The 11,343-nt window shown below is 39.9% G+C and overlaps 2 protein-coding genes across 5 annotated transcripts in view; one reads left to right on the top strand and one right to left on the bottom strand.

Annotated features, from left to right (window-relative positions):
- The first annotated feature begins 227 nt into the window (after window positions 1-227).
- clcn3 (chloride channel 3) overlaps window positions 228-11,343 on the top strand; it is a 68,341-nt gene continuing 57,225 nt past the window's right edge. For 3 of the 4 annotated variants that reach the window (XM_071459030.1, XM_071459025.1, XM_071459024.1), the window contains exons 1-2: window positions 229-384; window positions 1,523-1,599. The gene's annotated coding sequence lies outside the window, so the exon portion shown is untranslated. Of the gene's footprint in view, window positions 385-1,522; window positions 1,600-11,343 lie in introns of all 4 variants that reach the window. The other variant, XM_071459021.1, reaches the window with a different exon arrangement.
- Window positions 1,272-7,251, bottom strand: six7 (SIX homeobox 7). The gene is made up of 3 exons (XM_071459044.1): window positions 4,882-7,251; window positions 3,139-3,302; window positions 1,272-2,766 (listed from the first exon to the last, which is right to left on the bottom strand). The coding sequence occupies exons 1-3, from the start codon at window positions 5,287-5,289 to the stop codon at window positions 2,556-2,558; spliced, it is 783 nt and encodes a 260-aa protein (XP_071315145.1). The 5' UTR covers window positions 5,290-7,251; the 3' UTR covers window positions 1,272-2,555.

Here is an 11,343-nt window from a genome sequence, read left to right as displayed (position 1 = left end):
CCGTTCATCTTCATGGAAAAAAATATTTTATTTTGCAAAGTATGAAATATTCCTATATAAAAAACTGGACACATCCAAAAAAATACCCTAATTGAGCTGAATATTTTGAATGGAGTTTCTGTGTTGAAGCTTTTAGAAGAAGATACGAATTAAAAGTGAAGAAAATATAGAGACGTCATCATTATGTGCCCCCTTGTTTACTACCGTTAATTGGGCTACATGACGAGCAAGAGCCACCGCCGCCATCTTTGTTTGGTTTAGCAAACACTTGCAACTCTGATGAACAATTAAACATCGTCTTTATTCTTCTCTAGAAAGTATATTTTTCGGTTAAACTGGGTAGAGGAATATTTTCGGGAACCTGGAAATGTCCTCAAACCATTGGTGAGTGTTGTCCAACAACGTGTCTGGTTTTATTGTGTGTTTAATTAAGGCCAACCTAATTGTACAAAAGCCAAAATTCATTGTTAAAGTCTTATCTCTGATTAAGAAAAAAACAAAAACACTGGACTCAAACCCAGCTGGTGAACATAGTGAAGAATTTAGCAACTTAAAGAGAAAGTTTTTTCTCTCTGGAGACTTAAATTGAGCTAAGATGAGAGTGGTTGTTGGACTTTACACTCATTAAATTAGCCAAAAACACAGCTCCAGATGAAAGCTAATGTTGCTAACGTTGTCTGCCATTACAACTGCAAGGTTTATAATGTGTTTCTGTTTGTTTTGCACATCACCAGGGAGGCAAATGTGGAGTGAAACCTATGTTGAATAGATCTTTTTCACTACAGATATTCAGACTTGCTAACACAGGGGTTACATGTGAAATAATTAGTTGTTGATGGCGAGATGGACCATACAGTTTGTGTGAATCAGTATTCACTGATTTTGACTGCTGTCAGTGTCACAGCTCAGCTTTTAGTTGATTCACATGGGTGGGGGACATCTTACTCTGTCAGATCCAACAGTAAATTACCATATCTGCCTCTGTTTGCAAGCACAAAACAGTACAATTGCAACATTAACTTTTCTGTGTGTTGAAATAGCTGTAATTAGTAGATGTTGCAACTGTACCTCTCTTTTGGTTTCCGTCTTTAAAAGTAAATGACTCTCATAGCTTACTTTTTAATTGGAAAATGATAACTTCTTTTCGTAGATCTATGTTACAGGGGTTTATTTTGTAAATCAGTAAGAATCCTGGATTTGTATTTTAATCTGAAAACACAGATTGTGTTCCCTGGTTCTGAGCTTTACAAATATACTGAGCCAGTGCAATGTTGGATAAAAATAGGTTCATTTATTTACATAAAACATTTACAAAATACATGTTTTCATTGAAATGCAGTTATATGTCATGTGAAATGATGGTTGTAAGAAAGACAGCAAACAGTAAGCCTTTGAGTGTGTCGTTGTGTCATGAGGACACAATCATATCTGACTAGGTCTCACTGTTCTCAAATGTAATAGGCACATTGAGTTAAGACCTATTTAGTGCTTTACTTTCTCTTTTTCATCTTTTCTGTTTCAGCTCCTGCAGGAATTCGTCATCAGAGCAGCTCAGGAGCATTTAAAGAAAACCCTACATATAAAAACAGAAGTGAACAGGTAAAACACAATTGGTAACAAAAATGTTTTGAGCAGCACACGTGCATTGTTAATTACATAAAGTTAAGACTGTCTAAAATTGTGTTATTATGTAGTATTGCATTGTTAAAGACTGATGCCCTTTGTTCCTTCTTAAGGCAGTGAAATGTGTTGAATTGGTCATTCACTATGTTTACATGCACATTATGACCTAATTACTCTGATTAATTTCATTAAGGTAACAGTAAAGCCGTTTCTCCTCATGTGCGAGGTGAATACACTGTATGAAACTGGACTGTGCATATACATGATCAGATCGAGTCAGTCATTAAGCAAAAATGTGTGTTAATCAGTTCATGCTTATGCTGAAAATTACTTTAATTCATAGGCCTCATGTATTTAAAATATGCCAAATATAAACTGTTTGCATGGCAATATCAACAGTCTGATAGTAGCAAGTTATTAATGTGCATGTAAACACATACACATACAGTAGTTGCCTACTGAAGGCATTTAATGTTGAGTGTGTCTGAGTAATTTCCATACAAATATGTTATGTGGCTGACATAGAAACTATTATAAAATGATCTATCCAAAATATTCACTGAAACCAGTATCAAAACTTAAAGCATTAAGATTCACATTATCTAAAGACCATGAAAAACACTTGTTCGATGTAGAAGTACTCATTGGATGTTTACCTATCTACTGTCCTGAGTCATGGTCAGCAGTAAACTAATTCATATAACAGTCAAGGTCATGTGCCATGGTGCTGTTTTAAGTGCATAATATTGTTGCATACATTGTCCACTCAGAGCCACATCCAGTGGGCTCCTCGCGCTCACCCTCCTCCCTCTGAGAACAGCTCCAGTGTGTCCACTGCCTCAGACAGGTCAAGAGTCTATAACATATGTCTGAGTCTGATGACAGACACTGCGCTCATCCCTGTCCGTGTTGATGGACCACCGTCCACCGTCTCAAGACTCGAACTCGCTGTCGCTGCTGACGGAGATCTCTGGAGTGGAGGCTCCTGTGCCTCTGCGCTCGGTCTCTGTGCTACAGTCGCTGGCCTCTGGGCTGCCTAGGTGGTGAGGGGAGTTAGGCAGCAAGTGGGGGTGATGGCGGCGCTCCTGAAGGGACCCATCGGGGGAGCTTTCAGAGGGCAGGAGGGAAGGATCCTGCTGCAGTCTAGGGTGAGAGAGAGATGAGGTCCCAGATTAGAATCTTTGTTTACAATGCATGTGGCAGAGCTGCTCTTCAGATAGAGATCTCTTTGGTTTAGTCAAGGCCTGGAAGGCAGAGCTATAAAAAGTTCCTTAAGCCATATTAAGCGTGGCAAAGTATGACACACACTGGAATTTTTCCTCATTACTTTGCCTCATAATATCAGTCGATTGCCTTTTAATAGAACGTAACCTGACTGAAGGTGAATTGAGTTTTTCATGTTATTTTTTTTAGAGAAGTCCTGCCTCTCAGAAGATGTTTGTACAACACAAACTGAATGTAGTCATAATCTTTTTTAGTAATAATCAGCATAATCTGATGTCATTTTTGATATACCTGTTCTTTGCGGATGCAGCGCGGTCTCTTTGGCGGCGGTTCTTGAACCAGTTCCCGACCTGTGTGGGCGTGAGTCCAGTAGCCTGGGCCAGATGTCGTTTCCTGGACGGGTTGGGGTAGGGGTCTTGGAGGTACCACTCTCTCAGCAAACTGCGAGTTCTTTCCTGGAGAAGACATAGAAATATTTGTCAGACTTCCATGCTTGGTTCTGTGTGTCTCATTAACAATATGTGATTTCAGCTATTCTGTCATCAGATGTGTTACACTTTGAAGATACACCATATGGTGGCTGGCCATAGTAATGTTGCTTTGACATCATCCTATCATCCAATAATCTTTAAATCACTATTGAATGATGCTCAGTATAATCTTGTTAGATTAAATTTATAAACAGATGATCACAGACTACACCATAAGTATAGCCTACATAAAAATGTATATCCACTAAATTGGATCATGTTAAGGGGCTTAATCGGAGGCTGGAGAGGCCGTTCCTTCTGAGGTTTGGAATTAGAGATTACAGTACATTTTTGAACAATACTTCACCCTGCCACAAGAGGGAGATCACACACACAAACACACTGTTTGTTGTTTGCTCTCTCACCATGCATTATTTCGAATCTTGTAAGCAGCTCTTTGGTTTGTTGCTCATTTCTCCCTTTATGAATTTTATCGTAACTTTAATTGACAAAATGCAGTCACTCTGCTTCCACAGTAACCACTAACAGTCTCATGACACTGAAACCTGCATTTTTTGTAAACAAGATGATGGTTAAGATGCTCTGCACATCAGAACATTAGAGGTTATTAGTTTGTGACAGGAAGAATAGTTTTGTAAAATGGACAAGGTTAGTGGTTTCTAACAGGAAAAGTCTCGCTGTAACTGACTGCATCATACGACAGTCCTCTGGCTCAGCAGCAGGTACATGGAAGGAATGTCTCCTTGATAGCAGACAGATGGCTGATTGAGACCTGTGCAGGTCTGTGCTCATAGCCACTTAAAGTGATGTTTGTATTTGAAAGGAGTAGCAGATAGTTAAAGATGAGATGAATCTGGCCTTTGCAGCTGCAGACATTAATTGATACAAAATATGTAAAAAAAAGTGGCAATTTTAACACAAGAATATTTATTTCTATTTATTTCTAAATAGCCCAATTATGTAAAGTTATTTGAAATAGCAAACATAAGCTCTAAGACAAATATGAGAAAGACAACAAAAATCAAGATGCAATCACAATTACTGATAAAACACAAGATAAAAGAAATACAGTTGCGGCACTTCCAGGAACCATAAACATGTTGTCTGACATTAAGTATGTCAGAGCATGAATAAGCTGGTCAGAAAATAGCGTCCAGACCTGTATGGGATCTCTGATCTTGCATCAGGACACCGGGACTAAAGTAGTTCAGTAGGCTTCACAGCAGAAGGCAGAGGGATAACCACAGCTCTGACTATTATCATCTTAAGAGCTCAAAGACCAGGCAGCTTGATACATCAGAGTTAAAAAAGCACCTTTACTTGAGAGAAACTGAAGGTCAAGCTTTCAATGTTAAGGTGTAATTTCATATGATCTAAATGCATGTGATGCCAGCAGAGGACTTTTCTGATCTGATCTGATCTGATCTGATATTCAGTGTTTCGCCCAAAGACGAGGGAACACGTCGGTTTTACATACTACATCACCCTGTCACCTGCAGCCATGTGGGTCAAATTATAAATGAATCGTTATCAGGTGATTTACCTTGAAGCAGTGCGTTTTCTGCTCGCCGTCCCAGATGGTGCGGGGCAGAGGGAACTTCTTGCGGATCCGGTACTTCTCCACCGGGCCCAGCGGCCGCCCACGGAGCCTCTCTGCCTCTCGGTAGTGCGCGTCCAGCCACAGGTCTTGGAGTTTGGCGTGCGACTCCCGTGTAAACCTGTGGCTCTGAAGGATCTGGTAAAGAGCCTCAAAGTTTCCTCCGTGGAAAGCCACCAGCGCTCTCGCCCGCATCACGGATTCGTGTCGGTTCAGAGCTTCCCCGGCGGAGCCAGGGACAGCGGCGGGCAGGGACCAGAGGAACCGGCCGAGGCGCTCGATGTCCCCGGTCTCCTCCAGGTTCTCGCACACCCGAGCGACCTGGTCCGGCGTGAACATCGGCAGTGGGAACATCTCTGCCTTGTTGCGTCTCAGCAGCTCAGAGGAAGCTATGAAACGCTCACAGGGCGCATGAAACGATATATCCAGCCGTGCGTAAAACTCCGTGCGCTCGGTGCCTTTTTTTTTTTTTTTTTGTTTTTGGAGGACAAGTTTATTGACACTTGCAGCATCTATCTGCTGCCTCTCTTATGTAACTGAGTCTTTCCTGGTATTTGGGCAAATGTTCCAAAGAAGCCGATGCGTGAGAGAGTAGAGACGAATAAAGAAAGAGGACAAGCAGTCGACCTGTATTTATAGCAAGATACAATTAGCATCTCTGTAGTTGTTTTGAGAAGGATTATACGTTCAGGCCATTAGCCTCTTAGTGGGGGGTTGTGTGTACAGAGGTGACTGGCTGATCAGCTTGTTTGGCTTAGCCTGAGGATACATTGACTGCCAGGATAACTGCAGTGAGCAAACAAGCAAGGGTAGGTTATTTAATAGTCGGATCTGATAGAGATGGAGCACACCAAGCAAGTGTGGAAGGTGGTTCAACACAGAAATGAACCCAGATTTTAGACAGCAAGCAAAATCTAAGAAAATTGAGGCAAAATGCAAAAAACATGAAGTTTTCTGATGTCACCTTTGTCTCTTTATGACTGAGTGAAAACTTGAAAACTGTAATAACTATGTCTTATGTCTTGGATGTCACAATTAAGTGTTGATGGTGATGAAAATTGGTATGACATGTGCCTGACATTTGGTTAAGAGGACATGTTGGGGAACAGAGCTGTAACGATCTCTGACCAGCTAATACCCATGTAATTAAAACAGACATTGTTGTACCTATAGGCTACCCTATGCGACCTCTTGCGTGGCCAAGACATGATGAAAAAGCCCCTAGACATGGATGTGCTGCGGTGCAACTCCAGGACACACAGTTAATGATCCGCTGCCCGGTTCAATCCTTCTGATCTTAGTAGCTCATTAATCAGTCTTAGGGCAGTTTTCTTATTAATCAGGTTAAGGACCCTGTAAGCATCTGTCAACTACAATGCAAACATGTTACATTTATTTGCACACAATAGCCTAGAGTAAAAATAGTAAAGTGTCAGTTTAGCATGAATGGAACAAAGCATGAATAAAGAATAATAAGTTATAGATATTAAATTTACAACTTCACTGAAGTCAACAATAACAAGGCAGACATGGATTAGTCCCTACAGTGAATATTAGGCTTTGCATAAAGGTTGCAGTCAGGTGAAGGATCATCTGGTTTAAAATAAGGTGAAGGGTTTTAAAACCCGATCTACAAATCTGTCTAGAATACAAGTATGAGCCCGGCAGACGCTGAGGCCACGTCGCTGAACATCTGGAGTCCCAACTTGTGTATGCCAATAATTAAGATCTCCAAATTATAAATAATCTCTCCAGCAAAACAACTACAAACAAAAGATGCAGATATACACATATAATAATTACACCACAAACTGTTTGCATATGAAGCTGATAAATTCTCTATCATTCATCAAAAAACTAGATGTAAAAGACATTTTTTGTGATTTTAAAATGTTTACTGGAACATACTAAGATGTTTACTCCAGAGGACGACCATATACCATACACAACGAAACCTTTCAAATTAGTGGCATTATTTAAGCAATAACAAATGTCTATTCAGTTTTTTAAAACAAGTTTCACCACAGTTTTCAGATGGACGCGTCTTTACAACACTTACATTGTGATTGTGGCTTTACTAGGTAGCTGTCTGTGTAATAATCAATTTTAACACTGTCAGAGTCGGGTTTTCAGAAAGAAATATTAACATTTGCAAGTAACAAAAAATATAATTTAAAAGTTGATTGAAAAGAAACACATCAGTCATTTAGTAATTATGTAGTTTGTAAGATATTCTCACATTTGAGGAACCTGTAACCAGCAAATATTTACTAGATTACTTGAATCTTGTTAATTTTGTGTCAGATAACCATCTGAATAATCCTTTCAGCACCAGTCATGGAGGAAGCTTTCCAAATCTGCTCCTGAGACGCTGTTCAGTAGAGTTTCAGGTATAGAAAGCGTATAGATTTACTGTATAAGCAGTGGGCAATCATTTGATACGTGTTAGATCCTAAACCTAGATTAAAATACCAGGGGGATTGGTAGGCTAATGGAAAGGGGGGCATGTGTGATTATGTGTGTGTGTGTTGGCACAGAAGGGGAGAAATGACCTCAGTGAAGATCATGCTTAGGTTAATCTAACCCCTCCAAGTTTCAGACACTTTGCGCCACTGACCGACACCACTACACACACACACACACACACACACACACACACACACACACACACACACACACACACACACACACACACTCACCTTCATTACAAGAAATCCGATGGCCCAATCTGTTTAACACTTTGAGGGCAGACTGAACCAAAATCTGCTTAAGTGCTCCCAAGCCGTTACAACAGGATGAATGATAAGATGGTGATGAGATGAACAGATGATGTGTGTGCTTGTAGAAGGGTGGAGTGTCCAGGGGGGATGATTATATATATCTTTGTAAAATAGAAGATCTTGACATCACCACTAATGCTACTGTAAGGACTTACTACCCTTAAGGCAATTACTATTGATAATTTACCCCCCACTTTAGTGATAGAATGGTGTAACCTTGGGATATTTAAATTATTTTGCCCTTTACCATGTTTTTTGTCAGCATAACACCACCTTTCACTGCTACCTTAATGATTCTCAACATCTCCAACAGCCTCTGGCAGACTTTTATTTTGAAATTGATACTAGAAATGTGCACTGTTCTACTTTTAGATGACAAGGAGAGAGAGAGAGAGAGAGAGAGAGAGAGAGAGAGAAACAGATTGATTTAAGGTGTGATGTTAAATAGCTACAGAGTTGTGGTCGTGTGTGCATTTAACTGTCACGTGAGAGGAATTGCACAGCAGCTCTTTTAAAGGGAAACACTCAGGACTATCAACTTAATCTCTTCATATAGTGGTTGTTAGGTAAACACTTCTTTAGCAGCAACAATGTTTTGTGTACAAGTCAGTACACAGCAATGGTTGAACCTGGTTGGCTGGAGCAATTGTGTGTGGAGTTTACATATTTTCAGAGGTTATGTTGAAGTGTTGTAGCTCCCTCCCTCAAACAGACCAATCACATTTAGAATATTTGAACTGGAAACCCAACAGTTCTTGTATATGTGAATGTGTTTGTTTGTCTTTTGCTGTGTCCTAATTCAGCTGCTGGATCGTCCAAAAGACTTGGAAAACTGGATCTAAAGGTGAAAGTGTGTCTGTGCTTCTTCCCTGAATGCCAAATGACAGAAACTACTGTTACATGAAGGTACCTCTACCTGTCTTTACAGGTTAAAAAAAGGAAGTCGCCTTCAGATGGTTGACCTCTGGAAAACTTCCATGTTACCCAAGTTAACAGCTTATGCTCTGGAGTTTTTGAGTACTAGTGCTATGGAGAAGTTTCGAAAACAGGGGGCCCCCTTTTTTCACCTATTTTTAATCAATTACACAGTGTTGCTTGCTGTTTGCAAACATGCACACATAACAATGCTGAATTTAAAATATTGAATAAAATGAGCTTTGCAAATGTTTTAGGGGAAAGGACATGTATGATTAGGCCTCAAAGGCAGAAACAATAAGTTTTGTTTGGAGACAGTTAATTAGAATACAACTTTTGTTTATTTACAAGAAAACTTGGAAAACAATACTGTGTGATGTCAGCTTATCTGTAACACTGACATGTCCAAACTGTTAACAAGAACAGCAGAGTTTTAGTGTCTAGCTTTCATTTTTCATTTGAGTAATTCATGTTTATCTTCCAATCTTATGAGTCAATGAGGAACAATGTTCCATCATTTTCAGCTTGCTTTATAGGAGCATTTGACAGGGGAGAAGCCGTGTTGGCTGTTCTTGAAATCCAGATCCAGTCCCTAAAGTGGGACAGCCCATTAACCCTATGATAGGCTCACAGTCTGTCTTGGACATACCCCATCTCTCACCCAGTTCCTCCTGTGAGCCCATCTTACCCCCATACCCCCAGTATAATGTAATGTTATTCATAAAGAACACATTCTCTGTTCAGTAGATATAAACCTGTAGTTCCATAGATTGTATTTTTTGTTTGGTCACTGTGTTTTGTTTTAATGCAAGAACGAACTGACGAACAGAGGTCGACTGAAACGGTATTTCCAATGTCCGATGCAGATAAAAAACTTATTTAAAAAAATTCTTTAATGTCTGCAAATATTTTTTGTTCATGCTTGATATCGGCCTGATTAATCAGCCAACCAATTAATTGGTCCTACTGTAGAACACGTCAAACTTGTCAGCAGCTACAAATTAACACACACACACACACACACACACACACAATATATGGTGGAACCCCACTTGACATAATTAATTAGTGGCCTAAACAGAGGCCTCCTGCTTAAAAAAATGACCTGTTGATTTTGCCAACAGCCAAAGCGGGGGGCATGCATCTGTGTGTGTGTGAGTGTGTGTGTGTGTGTGTGGAATGGGGGGAGTATTACCATGCTGTATAAATCCACACCAAGCACAATTAACAAGCAATTGGGAGGAGAAGTAATTAGTATTATCTGCTTATCACCGTCAACCCCATTCTAAGGAAAATGGGTGAAAAAACACACAATGACACATGCACACATGCACACACACACTAATTCCCTCCAGGCAAATGTGTAAGGGCTAATTACAACCTAATTTGCAACTCAATAGCAGTATCCTCTCAGACAGGTCTATCCCCCTGCGTCCTCCCCTCCCCTCGTCCCCAGCACACTGTGTGTTAGCTTTGCCTCTCAGCTCACGCTGATAAAACTCACCAAACAAACGACAAAAATTACCCCCCCATCCGTCGCTGTGGGGTGAAAAGAGGAAAGAGAGGAAGATCTCTTGATTCAATAGACACAGGTGATATAAAGTAAATGTGGACTGTGATTTCAGCAAATACTGATGGGGGATTTCATTAAAACTTTAAAGAAGTTTACATCTTTAGTCACGTTTTATGAAGTAAAAATACAAAAAGGCTAAATAGTTATATATAGAAATATTTGACATGCATCAGACTAGTGTGAAGATCTAATAAGCAGTATTGACTATTTTATATGAGTCTCCTGCTTTAGAAGCACTTTAAGAGACTAAAAGTATGTCTCATAAATATATTAGTTTTGCCTTACTCTGAGATCAAGAGCTGCAAGTAATGATTATTTTCACTACACCTAAAAATCTTCCAATTATTCCCTCAATGAACCATTATCATATGGTGTATAAAATTTCAGAAAATGATGAAAAAAAATCCTCATCCTTCCACAGCCGCAACAGAAACAAGAGTGCTGTCACTTGTGGAATTAAAAAGTGCGGTCCTTATACATTTAAACTATAGGGTTAGTGTTTTGTGGAGGTATTTCTAGTAAAGATTATGTGGCCCTTGACTTCAGGACTACATGTTCCCCCGATTTCTAGATTTCTTTAATGAAATCTTAGAAATTAAAAGTTCTGATTAATAAATGAAATTTCAGAAGAAGTACCATTAATCCAAAGTCAGTGTGACTAAATGCTCTGTTCTTTTGTAGAGCTGTGTCACTGTGCCCCGTTTCATAACATCATAGCGTGTCAAGGGGGAATCCCTTCTTGAATTAATACGTTAGTAAGAGCAACAAGCTTCTTTACACTTTAAGGTGTGAGGTGAAAAGCTGTCTGGAGATTATTTGTGTAATGAGATGTTCTTTCCAGGTATCGTTCACTGATGGATTGGGTTATTGTTCCCTCCAGTGTAATGAACCGCCCCCAGACAGTATCATGTTCGCTGTTTGAGGGATCAGCTTACCACAAGCTCACGGTTAGCTGGCAAACTCTAATTTAAGCCTTTAAAAAATAGCCCCAGCAAATCACTGCTTGCACTGGAGAATTTGTTTTCTTGTTTTGCTGATTGTGGTGACAGAGCTTTGAATGCCTTGAAGCGACCGTATGGGTGACACGGACGGTGACGTGACAAGCTGAGTTTAAACACAAGCAGTTTCAAAATTGGTGTT

Source organism: Trachinotus anak, unplaced genomic scaffold (assembly GCF_046630095.1).
Source record: "Trachinotus anak isolate AG129_WGS33_773 ecotype Australia unplaced genomic scaffold, CSIRO_AGI_Tana_v1 ptg000023l, whole genome shotgun sequence".
Taxonomy (NCBI): domain Eukaryota; kingdom Metazoa; phylum Chordata; class Actinopteri; order Carangiformes; family Carangidae; genus Trachinotus; species Trachinotus anak.
The sequence above is the reverse complement of the archived record's forward strand: the minus strand, read 5'-3'. Positions and strand labels throughout refer to the sequence as shown.

What these genes read in the sequence shown, in the direction of transcription:
- six7 (XM_071459044.1), bottom strand. Translation starts at nt 5,289, where the DNA reads ATGTTCCCACTGCCGATGTTCACGCCGGACCAGGTCGCTCGGGTGTGC. An exon ending in AGAAAACGCACTGCTTCAAG is followed by an intron (nt 3,303 to 4,881) that starts GTAAATCACCTG and finishes TGTCTTCTCCAG; the next exon opens with GAAAGAACTCGCAGTTTGCT. An exon ending in GCTGCATCCGCAAAGAACAG is followed by an intron (nt 2,767 to 3,138) that starts GTATATCAAAAA and finishes CTCTCACCCTAG; the next exon opens with ACTGCAGCAGGATCCTTCCC.